Source organism: Oryza sativa, chromosome 3, assembly GCF_034140825.1.
Source record: "Oryza sativa Japonica Group chromosome 3, ASM3414082v1".
Taxonomy (NCBI): Eukaryota; Viridiplantae; Streptophyta; class Magnoliopsida; order Poales; family Poaceae; genus Oryza; species Oryza sativa.
The window spans coordinates 4,096,403-4,110,059 of record NC_089037.1 but is presented as its reverse complement, the minus strand read 5'-3'; the positions used below and the strand labels follow the sequence as shown (position 1 = coordinate 4,110,059).

Genomic DNA, 13,657 nt, shown 5'->3' with positions numbered 1-13,657 from the left:
CCCGCCATGAGCTGAGGGTGTGTTTAGTTACACGCTAAAATTAGAAGTTTAATTGAAATTGGAACGATGTGACGAAAAAGTTGAAAGTTTGTGTGTGTAGAAAAGTTCGATGTGACGTTTTTGGGGTTCAAAGTTTGAAACTAAACCGGGCCTGAGTATGTTTGAGAGCTTGCCATGCTAAGCCTCCGAAACCGTTAAGCCTTGGGGCAAGCATAAGTGAGGACCCATCAAGAATGGGGCATAAAGTAGCTTGCCACACATGCCGCTCAATCCAATCACGCACATAGTGAATTGGTTTAGTTTTACCACACCTAGCTGAATGTGTGGCCTACTCTGTAACGTACTCAAAATTTTAAGAAAAAATTATGCGAAAAAGTTTTTATTTCACCCTCCTTGATTTTCATTTAAATTGGAGCCATCTTGTTTTCTTTTTATCTTCTTTTATTATCTTTGACCTAAATATTTAATGTTTTATTTCAATATTTAAAGCCTCTCATCTAAATTTCTTTCATTTTTTTTTATAAAACCCTTAGTTTATTTTTAATCCTATTGTCCTAGTCCTCCAATCATTGCCATAAAGTTAAATTCCTTTGAATCCCTATTCCAAAAATAATATAAACACCCCTAGAGCCCATGAAACCTTATTTAAATTCATCCTCCAAACTCATATAGTCCCTAAACAATTTATCCCAAATCCCATTTCTTTTAAATCATATTCAAACCATCCCTTCAAAAATTACAAAGTCCCTATTAATATGGGCAGAAATCCCTTATATTTGGCCCATGCATTCTTTTTTCCTTCCCTCCACCAATCCAACTCCCTTCTACACCTCACTAGTTGCGTGTTACCTGCAAGCCATTGCCGCCGCACAAACAAATGTCGTTGGCCAGTTGAAGGCCGATGTCCGGTGTTGCCATCGGTTCATCATCACTAGACCCGTCGCGGCATAGTCGTCCTCTTCCTCTATCCATTCCCAGTAACCGACCTCCTCGGCCTATAAAGATGACGAGCTCTCCCTCTCGTGTTGCTGACGCCGAGGTAGCACACAACTAGAGTCATGCCCTCGTCCATAGTTCCTCTCCCATGCCTGTATAGCCCGGTACAAAGGAGGAAGAAGGTTTGTAAGCAACCTTTCGCTCGTTTTTTTTTTTAAAAAAGAAAGTTATTTTAAATCATACTCCAATTTATATTTTAAGTCACAATTATTAACAATTAATTAGTCATTCGCTAATGATTAAATATCGTTTTTTATTGAACTCAATTTCCTATATAGGCATCCGGGAGAAATCACACGACCCATGAGAATAATTTCAGCGGTAAACAGTCAGATGTGTCACCTCATCCTGTAGTACTTCGGTAGCTTGGCCGGTAAACAAAATCTCAAAAATTTAAATCCCAATCAATTCATAATTCAACCCAAACAATTATGGGACAGAAAGAACTAAACAAAACAATATGCTAAACCGACACCCACTCGGTTTTCAGTTTTCAATACCTTTCAAAAAGTTCACTTTTCATTAACAGGAAGACGATCCAGTATCCAATAGCAGCAGAAACAGCGAATAGCACAAGCGAAAATAAAGACAAAGGAATTAGCAATGTATACTCGCATTCCACAACAGTCGAAGGGCAATAATAAGTCTTAACATCCAAGTTTAAACCGAACAGAAAATAGAGTTTTAAATGACTGACATAGTGCACAAAGCGAGCAGATATTAACGGTCAATGCAACAACTGAAATGACCGTCGACAAAACTTAACGAGTACTAAAAGAGCTAGATATCTCAAATGCAGATATGGAAAGCACCACTTGAACGAGGCTCATTTCTTCTTGGCGGCAGCCTTGGTCACCTTGGCACCGGTTGGGTCCTTCTTCTCCACGTTCTTGATGACGCCAACAGCCACCGTTTGCCTCATGTCCCGCACGGCAAAACGACCAAGAGGAGGGTACTCAGAGAAGGTCTCCACAACCATGGGCTTGGTGGGAATCATCTTAACCATACCAGCATCACCGTTCTTGAGGAACTTGGGCTCCTTCTCCAGCTCCTTACCAGATCGTCTGTCGATCTTGGTCACCAGCTCAGCAAACTTGACGGCAATGTGGGAGGTGTGGCAGTCCAGCACTGGGGCGTAGCCGTTGCCGATCTGGCCAGGGTGGTTCATGATGATCACCTGGGAGGTGAAGCTGGCAGCCTCCTTGGCAGGGTCATCCTTGGAGTTGGAGGCCACGTACCCACGCTTCAGATCCTTCACCGCAACGTTCTTCACGTTGAACCCGACGTTGTCACCAGGAAGAGCCTCCTGGAGAGCCTCGTGGTGCATCTCAACCGACTTGACCTCAGTGGTCAGGCCGCTGGGACCAAAGGTCACCACCATACCAGGCTTGAGGACTCCAGTCTCAACACGACCCACAGGCACGGTGCCAATACCACCGATCTTGTACACGTCCTGAAGGGGAAGACGCAGGGGCTTGTCTGATGGCCTCTTGGGCTCGTTGATCTGGTCAAGAGCCTCAAGCAAGGTGGGGCCCTTGTACCAGTCAAGGTTGGTGGACCTCTCAATCATGTTGTCACCCTCAAACCCAGAGATGGGAACGAAGGGAATCTTGTCAGGGTTGTAGCCGACCTTCTTCAGGTAGGATGAGACTTCCTTCACGATTTCATCGTAACGGGCCTTGGAGTACTTGGGAGTGGTGGCATCCATCTGTAACAGAACAAAGGAAAACAAATCAGGGGCAGGCACCAGCATACAAATACATTACTAACTACAAATGGTATGAAACATATTATAAACACCATATAAGATACAAAAAATGAAATAATAGCAACCAATATGTAATGAAATACAGGTGGACAGCAACATCAATACAAGTCTAGTATAAAGTAACATACAGCACGATATCTAAATGAACTTAACCAAATCTAACAGAAGATATGTATAGTTTCTTGCAGCAGTAAATTACTAAAGCTAGTAGTAGCAGGAAAGCAACCAACAACAATTGCAATCTTAGATGCATCATAAAGACAGACAGTCATAACAAAAGCAACAATCAACAGTAGCAGCCTTAGATGCATGGTAAATTGCAGTCTTAGATGCATAGAAGGTAGACAGTCAGAAAAACTAGCACAGAGGGATAAATCAATAAAAGAAAATGCTACTTCATTGATGTAATCAACAGTATTCAGGACTAGCATCATGAATATTCACAGAAGTTGCTCATCAATCATAACAGAAAACAAGAATATCTGGAATAGCATCACGAATATGTTCATTTCCAATTTCCAACTGAATATAGCAGTAAATCATTTATGTAACCAAAAGTTTCTGCAATAGCATCACAAATATGTATAAACAAGTGCTAGGCTCATCAATCATAACAAAAGACCAAACACTACAGATATATACCTTGTTGCAGCAGCAGATCATCTGCTTCACTCCAAGAGTGAAAGCAAGAAGAGCGTGCTCACGGGTCTGGCCATCCTTGGAGATACCAGCCTCAAAACCACCAGTGGTGGAGTCAATGATGAGCACGGCACAGTCAGCCTGGGAGGTACCCGTGATCATGTTCTTGATGAAGTCACGGTGACCAGGGGCATCGATGACCGTGCAGTAGTACTTGGTGGTCTCGAACTTCCACAGGGCGATATCGATGGTGATACCTCTCTCACGCTCGGCCTTGAGCTTGTCAAGCACCCACGCGTACTTGAAGGACCTCTTGTTCATCTCAGCGGCTTCCTTCTCGAACCTCTCAATCACACGCTTGTCGATACCTCCAAGCTTGTAGATCAGATGGCCCGTGGTGGTCGACTTGCCGGAGTCGACGTGGCCAATGACCACAATGTTGATGTGCGTCTTCTCCTTACCCATGGTTGAATAAGGAGGAAGCTAACTGCAAAACAGAACGAAACAAAGATTAGAAACAACAGGCGTGCATAATTTCTAACTCCAAATAATATTACAGGCAAGCTCACAGATCAGATGAACTTCGACATCAATTATAAGTGCTAACGCGCAGTAATCGACCAAACCGAACCAGGCATAGACGATAACACCATCTATTCGAACATAAAAACAGAGATATTCGAACGGATTCTAGATAGAAATACTTCTACTGATTCTACCGATGATTTTCAACTTATGTACATGATTCTGCAGCACATCAAGTTAATAGTCCGATTCTACCGATAATTTTCAACGTACATAAATGATTCACCGACAAGTCAATAAATCATCGCGTCAACGAACAGCAAACTAAGATCATAGCAGTGAGACGAATACACAGAAAAAGTTACTAATAATGGACAAAAACAACATGCCCAGGCATCAAATCACCCAAACCTCGCTCCATCGAATCAGATCTACGGCTACGAACTACCATGAACCGGCGCAAACAAGGAGAAGAGAGAAGATCTGCAGCTGACCTCGAAGGAGAGGATGGGAGCAGCCTTGAGGAGGCTGCGGCGGCGGCGGCGGCGGGGTGAGATGGGAGAGGGGAGGGATTAGGGCGAGAGGATTGTCTCTTATATAGGCACTCACGGGTGCTAGGGTTCCTTCCTAGCCGTCCGATCTTTGTCTGATGGTTGTTGTTGCGTTGCAGTATTGATCGTTCGATGTTAATCCTGCGGTCAGCCTGTTCAAACGTTTGCGTTACGTTTAAGTCTCGGGAGGTTTCGCAGGGCGCAAGTAAGTACACATAATTCAAGTTTGTTTTTGGATTAGAGAAAAAGGTTTACAAGGTTTATCTCCTCGCTGGTGAAAAATCAATGTTTTCGCCTCTCTACCGGTAGACTCCCTTATTGATTTCTTTTTTTTAAAAAAATCGAAATACACTACAAACGCAAACTCTCAAATAACATGTGCACTCATCTGTATAAGCACATAAACTCTCAAATATACGTGTGCACTCAACTATATAAACACATATGAATAAGCTCTCATAGTGCGGATTGTATAGCAGATACTTTATTTACAATTTCATTTTATTCATGTCCCAGATTCCCAGCACAGCTGTCTTTCTCTTTAAGTGGCGAAATTCTATCACTCGGTAATCTCCTGCGTACTCCCGAGTCCTGAAACAAATTTGCAAACACGACAACCTGAAACTCGTACCAGGAACTGGAAATTCATGGATCAGCAGAACAAGAATAAAAATCCGAACCATCATACTTTTGCTAGCGGCAAAACCATCTTTACAGAATGCACAGACATGAGAAGGGAGAGCCAACAAAAACTTGGTAGTACTGTAATTGCAACTATAGGCGTCAGCTCATGACTCTGGCAGTTTGGCTAGCTACAGGATTCTATGCGACTATGAAAAGTATCCGGTGATCTCTGCCCATATGAGTTCTCCTGGGAGTGACTAACACGTCATATATATACACAAAATTCAGGGTAACATAGTTTTGTTAGCCAAGTAGCTTAGACTAGTGCACGCAGGATGATCAGTTGAGGTCTTCAGGCTCGCAGACAATCTGGGTGACCATACAGTGTCGAAGGGTTATCAGCAAAACATCAAGAAGCCTGCAACAAATATCAAATAAGTCATCTCCAAATTCCACTATTTCAGATGCTAAAAATCAAATAAGTCAGGCTAATGCGGCTAACAGTTAATGCTCCTCCATAGAAGAGTTAACATTTTATGCCTATTGCAGGAAACTAAATTCACTTAAACATGTATCTACAGTGCTGTTCATCTACTTACTGTTTAGCTTAAAGCTTAACCAGGAGTTGTCTGCCAAAAAAATAATTTTCACATCGGCAAGAATTTCATTTCCTTGTGACAGAACAGCCAAAAAAGGATACACTTGCAGATTTTCCTTAGTGTAACCCAAGTAATATGTTGCAATTTAAGTGAGTCAAACATCATGAGTAGTCCCTCTCCAAAAGGCTAAAAGAAAACTTGTCACGTACCTCAATTGTCGTAGATCCTTATCATGTATCGGATGTCTTGCCGACACATAGGGCACAATGGGTCGAACTGACGTTCCACAATCAGTGCACATTTGCAGCAGCAGACAAGGTGACCACAAGGAATAAAAGCTGCCTTCCTTCTTTTCCTTAAGCATATAACACATAGTTGCCCGTCTCCCATTTCACCAGCCTCTTCATCGCTAGACTGATCGTCTGTAACTTCATCAGTAGTTTGTCGAAATACCTCTTGGGCTTGCCTTGCCTCCCTCCGCTCTTTGATCTTCTTCCAGCTCCTGCATCAGTACAACATCAAGTCATCTGGAACTCACAAGATGTACGAAATAACTAACAAAGAGAGTAAGATTGAAGTATCAAGCTGTAGATTATCCTCAGAACTAAATACTAATTGAATACTAACCAATAAAATCATTAACAATTGCAAAAATGTCACAGTTTGATACCTGTAAGTCGCAAAGCCCAGCAAGCAAACTGACATTGTTCCAAGAACAACACTAGCCCAAAAGAGTGTTTTAGCACGAGAAGACAACTCGGCTTCCATCTCATCCTTGGTAAGGTCAGACCTGAAGGTAAAGAGTTAAAAAAAGCAATAAAACTCAACCAAAAGAATATCTTCATATGCATGTCCTACTTCGGTTAACCACAAGAGATATCTTAGCCATATAAATTATAAACTACCAATGTTCTGGGAATCCTGGAGTATCAGTAAAAGAAAGATAAGATATGAAAACACATGCCAAACAAAAGAACCCTTACAAGAAAAAAGGTATTTCTGAGCATGAGCTGATCTCAACACTTGCTTTATGAGGTCGAATATAGCCTATTGCTGTAATCTCCTTTCCAACAGGAAGTATCTTTTCCTCATCCAACAACGCAATCTATGGAAGGAACAATTGCATAGCTCAAGATATATATCCCTGTGCTGATATTCCATACAAAAAAAAGGTCCAATATACAGCCAGGAACTTACTGGGTAACCATTGCCAATAATAGTCTGAAACAATGTGTAAGGAGTTGAGTCGACTGGGGTAAGTTTATGATACACAGTTGTAAGAGGTAATGGTTGCATTGCCCTGTCTAACTTCACATGGACCATTCCAGTCATGTTTTCAGGATCTACAAGAACAAATGGAACCTTGCAAAAGGAAAGGTATGGTTAACATTTGAGGCCAAGATTATTCAAACAATAACCAGCTTACAAAGTACAGATGGTATACCCATCTAAATGATGTTATAATCTGCTCCTTAATTGATTTGAAAAAGAGAGCATGCAGATCAAAGGTCCACCCAAAGATGCCTCTCCATTCATTGAACAAGCACTGCATAAGTACATCATCACATAGCACTAGTTAGAGAAATCCATACAGGGAAAGAATAACAGGTAAACAGCTGTAAAAGCAGAAAGGAAAAAATAAAGGCAAAGTTTAGGCGTATAGCGATAAAGTAAATGCCATTGTATATTTGTACTCATATATACTACTTTGGTAACAAAAGAAGGGAAATGGCAAATTAATTGCAAGTCAATGTATATTTTAATCCATGAGGATCCTTAACTTGGCAGGCCAGGACTGCAGCTGCGGCTGCTGCTGTGTTTGTGCTTACCGGAATGTTCCGGTTGGCTGCAGTGCAGCCGCAGCCCCGGCAGCTGAACATACCCATAATGTGTTCAGAAGTAGCTTAGCAGTTTGCGCCACATTACCACGGCATATAAACCTTTGCTTTTTCTGAAGTTTACAACAAAATCAATAACTGGAACTTTGCTTCAGGATACTGTTTCCACAGAAATCCAGAAGCAATCCAGAACATTAACCCAAGTCTTCTATGCCACTGTAGCAACAAAAAACAAAATCATAAACTTTTCTTCAATTTATTCCTAGTCCTTTTTCATTCTAAAACCATCTACTATGATTACAACATCACACTAGAATTTGAATCAACTGATAACATCAAAAGTCAAAACTGCTGCATTTTACCATTACTTCCGGGCTTTAACAACAACACTCTCCTAAGACCCAAATCCATGGAAGCATAACAGGGTTACAGGAGATTGATTTTGCAGCTAGTAGGCATCTTGCAACCAGATAACTCATATACGGTACTAACCATCTGATTCCCAATGCAACAGAAGCCAAATGCTATTTTGCATATTAATAATCAATATTGCCAAACTTTCCGAATTAGTTGTCAAACCTCAGAATTGAGCACAAGAATAGCCTGACAAGGAAACCACAAGCATCTACCCTTTCCCCAAACTATCTAATTATTATGCACAAGGGAATACCAACCACGTACCTTCCTACTCGACTACTCCTAGAAGCTACACACAGAGAGTAATGAAAACAAACAGACATTATAGCCTTATGCACTGAAATTCTCAAAGATTTCTACAATTTAAGGCCTCTATCTAGATTTGCAATACAGCACATGAAACCAAACAAAAGCTCCACGACTACTTCGTACTCCAATGCCTAAACATGCTTATCTCTACAGTTTAATCGGAATCTTCAGCGTTCCCATATAATCTCATCATCACGAGAACAGTCATTAAGCACGCACAGAACCCTTGAGAATTTATGATTGGATTTGGAAACCACACCCTTGCTAAGCATCCGTACCACCTAAGCGTAAACCCTAGCTCTAAGCGCCGGGCGCAAGATACTTCTCAGCGAGCGACTCACCAGCTGGGTATGCTTTGCGACGACGCAGTGCTCGCCGGAGCCTGGGGGGACGAGGTACTTGCCTCGGGGGGCGGCGCGGACGTGGCCCCGCACCACCGCGAGGATCGGCTGGTCGCCGTCGCCGCCGCCGCCGCCGTACTCCGCGAGGAGCGAGCGGAGGTCGGGTATGGCGGCCGCCGGCGCGGAGGCGATGCGCCGCAGCTGCCCGGACGCGGCGAGGTACTTGACCCACGAGGCGACGGCGAGCGCCGCCGTGCCGAGGCCGAGCACCGCCCCGTCCAGCGCGGCGGCGAGGCGGGCCAGCGCCACGGCCGTCTCCCTGTCGCGCGCCGACATGGCTCACCGGGGCGAGGCGATCGATGCGGTGGGGGCGCGACGCGCCGCCGACTTCGCTGCTTTCGTCGCTGTGTCCTCTCCTGTGTGCGGTGGCGATTTTGCCGATTTGGGGCCGAGCCGTGGACAGCCTGGGTATTTCACGGTTACAGCTGGTCCCGCCCTCGTGGACCTATACGAACCTTCGAGATTGGTTGCGCTACTCCTCCTCCCAGCCGTGAGCCGTCCGATCATCTATCTACCATATAATTCACCAACTACACTCCTATACAAACCTCATTCATCAAATCCGACGGTCCAGAATCATCCAATCCAATGGCTCCTATCATCCCACGTACCCCCTCAACCTCCGCGAGCAGAAACCACCGCACCTCAGCCGAAAATCACGCCGCTCGCCCAGATCGCTCCGCCTCCCCTCGCCCAACCTCCTCGCTCCGTCCCTCTCACGCCAACTGCAGCGCAGCCACCGGCGCCGTCGATTCCGACGCCCTGCCTTTGCCGCCGGCGCCCCTCCCCGCCGACCGCCTCCAGATCGACGCCGCCGCTCCCGGACGCCGCCGCCGTCGCCTCGCCTCGCCCGATCCCGGACGCCGCCGCGACTCACGCCGACGCCCCGACCCCACGCCAACCGGCTACGCTGCCTCGTCCCTCACGCCAATCGTCGATCCACATCTACGACCGCCGGCTTTCTCCTCCGCGGGCGCTGCTGACCGCCGATCCACATCCACATCGAGGACAGCCAAGGAAGCCAGCGACAACCTCCTCTGCGGGCGCTGCCGACAGCCTCCGCCGCCCGCATCGCCGATCTACTCCACGCCGACTATCTCCTCCGCGGTCGCTGCCGACCGCCGATCCACAGCGAGGACAGCCGAACCACATCCACACTGCAGTCCCTGGAGGCGAGCCACCAACAACAAGGATTTGCGACTTCAGGTTGGGAATTCAATTGAAATGTTCATAAATTAGTTTTGAATTGAGACTTATCTGATTCATGCTCTGCGTGTTGTTCTATATAATATTACTGCCCCTCAATGCATGTAATGTTATTTTTATCATGATGACTCTCAGTTCTGCTTAATTATTGAAAAACTATGGTGTCAAGAGTAGCATGCTTGAGTGCTTAGTAACAACTGATGTCAAGAGTAGCATGCTTGAGTGCTTAGGAATAGAACAATATTTTTAGATGAAAGATATGAAGGCTCAAAAATCATTAGTTTACAAATGCAGAACTTCCTTTTTTTTCTCCAACCCACCGCACTATTTTGCTAATGACATGATGATTGGAGAAGGGCAGCGTTGCAATCATTCTTGTGTATATATTATTGGTATATACTTTTGACGGATGATTTCGGTAGGCGTATAAATGAATGTACTGACATATATATGAGATCATGTGTTACCAGATCAGTTCGAACAGTAGCTTCCCACCCACATAACCTCCTTCCCTGCATTGAAGGTATATCCAATTAATTCGCTTAATTTCCTTTACTGTGTGTTGCCAATTTTCAATGTTTTTATAATGGGGTTCCTGTGAACTGTAATCAAATTACCAATTAACACGGTATTACATGTACTTGGAAAAAACCATTTTGTACCGCTGGAATATGTTATTCTCAGTTGGTATTTATAATAATTTCTTACCTATTAGTGATATCTCGGCATTTGAGAAGGCATCCAAGTGCACTGTGAACCTGTGACTGTAGTTAACCAAGTGCTTATTATTTCGATTGCTTTTAAATTGACACCTCCTTCTGAAGCTTAATTGATTCTCATTAACTAGCTATAGGATGGATATAGTATTAGTAGGTCGACACAAAACGGTGGAGTATAGTATAACAGCATATTGGATTATATGATAGTACTAAGCGGTGAAAGACTCAAAAGTACTGGGGATGTGTCCTGAAGGAAACCATCCTATTTCATCCCATAATTAGTTATATATATCCATATGCATAACAACTGATGTTAGGGGTTTATGAATTTTTTTCTCCATTTCCAATTAATTGTACAAATATATTGTTTTTATATGGTCATCGGCATGTCCTTGTTTGCTAAAGGAATAGTATGTCATCGGCCTGGCCGTGTCATTGAAGATACATGTTTCTGTGCAATCTAAATCGCACTTATTCATTTGTACATGGCTAATTACATTGTCAAGCTCGATCAGATTAAGTGATGGATACTGCTCTGTTCTGATGCATTATAGTACAGAGGACTAGCTAATAATTGTGAATCTTGATCTTTGAGTAAATAGCTCCATGTAGTTCAGATGGGTTACTCTTTTGTGATGGCAGATCTTTTAATTCTTTAGTGCTTATTAGGAATAGAACTATATTTTTAGATGCAAGATGAAGGTTAGATCTGACTGCCGGCAAACAAGCCTAATAGTTCCTAAGATTCAAGCCATGAATTTTGTTACTAGCTAGGTGTTGCTTATGTGGGCATTGGTTTGCTGGTACTGGTAGAAGAAGCCTCATATTGTCGTGGCAACGAGAAAGAGAAAACGAACCTTGAAACATAACCGGAGTGGAACCACTACAACCAAAGAAGAAAGAGATGGATTTTGAAACAAGACATGGATGATGCTCAATTGATAATTCATTCATCAACAACATGTTGATTTGTTTGTCTGTCTGCTCAATGATGTACAGTTGACACCATTGTTCTCCTCGTTGCAGGATATATTGACTTGTTGAATACCGCCATCGTCGCCACATCAGCCTGGCCGCCATCTGGTTTCTTTTGCCCTGATGTGATGAACACATCTGAAGGAGAGCAGCAGAGTATTCACGTACATGTGGCAAAGCAGCAGGTTAGTACATGTATTTTTCTACTGCAAGATCATTCAGTGTCTAAAATTTTCTACTCGTTTGCAGGTGAGGATAATCATTTTATCACCATAGTCAAAAGTATGCCCCAAAAATTATTGCCAGTGGTTGATTAGGAGACAATTAGATTGAATATCTTTATAGAAATAGATGGATATTGTGTACTTCAGTCCTTGCATGCTTTCAGATTTGTATGCTAAATTTTCCTGTAGATGCATATGCTGAATGTTTCCTGTAAATGCATATACTGATTTTTTTTATATACAAAAGTATATACTGCAATGTCTCCTATGTGCCATTTTTTTTCACCATTACGAGCATATATACTGCATTTTTCTATAGAGAGGATATATGCTGCTTTATTTCCTATAGGGGTATATACTGAAATTTATATAACAAAAAACAGTTTTATATTATCAAATCACCAAGCATGTAACAGAATTTCTCTCCCTCTCAAGAAAAGGGAAATTATCAGCACATGCATAGGTTGTGATTAATGCCACATGCACTATTTGCTATCTGAAAACCGTATAATTGCAAAAATATCCAATTTTGGGCAATATATTGGTGGTATGGTCTCCTGAAATCAGAACCATATTGTTTGTCAACAGATCTGCTATCCTTAGTCGCCCAATCTGAGGCAAAATAATCAATACATTGCAGAAGTTTTTGTTCATTTGAGCCTTGGAAATATTCAAAGTAAGGTGGTGTTTGGATCCAGGGACTTAAATTTAGTCTCTGTATTTAGACACTAATTTAGAGTATTACATATAGACTACTTACAAAACTAATTACATAAATGAAAACTAATTTGCGAGACAAAATTTTTAAGCCTAATTAATCCATAATTAGAGAATGTTTACTCTAGCATCATATAGGCTAATCATGAATTAATTAAGCTCAATAGATTCGCCTCGCGAATTAGTCCAAGATTATGGATGGATTTTATTAATAGTCTACGTTTAATATTTATAATTAGTGTCCAAACATACGATGTAATAGGGACTTTAAAGTTTTAGTCCCATCTAAACAGGGTCTAAGACCTGTACTACTACCACATCAAAGATTTAGTTGTTCCTTTGTAATGATATTATTTTTTGACAGCACACATACTCCATTCCTGATTCACTTGATATTCCTAATTTTTTTGTGTGTCACGGATATATGCATAATATATCATATTATTATGCATTATTATGACTTAAGGCATAAATATACGCATTATCATATATCTTTAATATCATATGACTTAAAACACAGATATATGCATTATATATCTGCATGAATTGGTATATCATATTATTATACTTTACATGAAATATATTTGATCTATGACATAAATTGAATTAAAACTCAAATGCACAGTTCATATAATAGTTTTTTTTTTTGCTAACATGAAAATTTTAAAAATTATTAAAGACAAATAAAGTAGTACCGTAGCGTTTAGCACGGGCATATTACTAGTGGTAGATAGAATACGAAGTGGTTTATAAGTTTTTTTTTAAAAAAAGTTATATAGTACAACGGTAGACATTCACAACACACGCACACTCACCCATATGAACGCACGCACGTAAACCCTATCCTACATGAACGCACACTCACCCATATGAACGCACGCACGTAAACCCTATCCTACATGAACGCACGCAAACACTATCCTATGAGTATCTTCGAAGACTTAAGTTTTATTGTGCTATAGTAGATATATTCATATGAAAAATAACCTTATTTGATCATCTTTGATTGGACCCAAAGGTCACTCTACAAGTATCGTGCTCGGAGGAGGGTCCAAGCACGGACCTTGCGATTGTTTTCCAATTCTCGGAGACCCTGTATCATAGGGCTGTGTTTCAATTTTCACCCGTTGTTATTGGTTGCAGATGGCT

At 42.1% G+C, this 13,657-nt stretch overlaps 2 protein-coding genes across 2 annotated transcripts; both read right to left on the bottom strand.

Annotated features, from left to right (window-relative positions):
* Nucleotides 1–1,503: 1,503 nt before the first annotated feature.
* On the bottom strand, nucleotides 1,504–4,496 carry LOC4331810 (elongation factor 1-alpha-like). The gene is made up of 3 exons (NM_001402055.1): nucleotides 4,423–4,496; nucleotides 3,407–3,890; nucleotides 1,504–2,704 (listed from the first exon to the last, which is right to left on the bottom strand). Exons 2-3 carry the CDS (start codon nucleotides 3,866–3,868, stop codon nucleotides 1,823–1,825), a joined length of 1,344 nt encoding a protein of 447 aa, NP_001388984.1. The 5' UTR covers nucleotides 3,869–3,890; nucleotides 4,423–4,496; the 3' UTR covers nucleotides 1,504–1,822.
* Nucleotides 4,497–5,146: 650 nt separating this feature from the next.
* LOC4331809 (E3 ubiquitin-protein ligase SPL2) lies at nucleotides 5,147–9,051 on the bottom strand. Its single transcript, XM_015774248.3, has 7 exons — nucleotides 8,608–9,051; nucleotides 7,147–7,248; nucleotides 6,900–7,064; nucleotides 6,686–6,807; nucleotides 6,373–6,492; nucleotides 5,912–6,204; nucleotides 5,147–5,521 (listed from the first exon to the last, which is right to left on the bottom strand). Exons 1-6 carry the CDS (start codon nucleotides 8,941–8,943, stop codon nucleotides 5,913–5,915), a joined length of 1,137 nt encoding a protein of 378 aa, XP_015629734.1. The 5' UTR covers nucleotides 8,944–9,051; the 3' UTR covers nucleotides 5,147–5,521; nucleotide 5,912.
* Nucleotides 9,052–13,657: the final 4,606 nt, after the last annotated feature.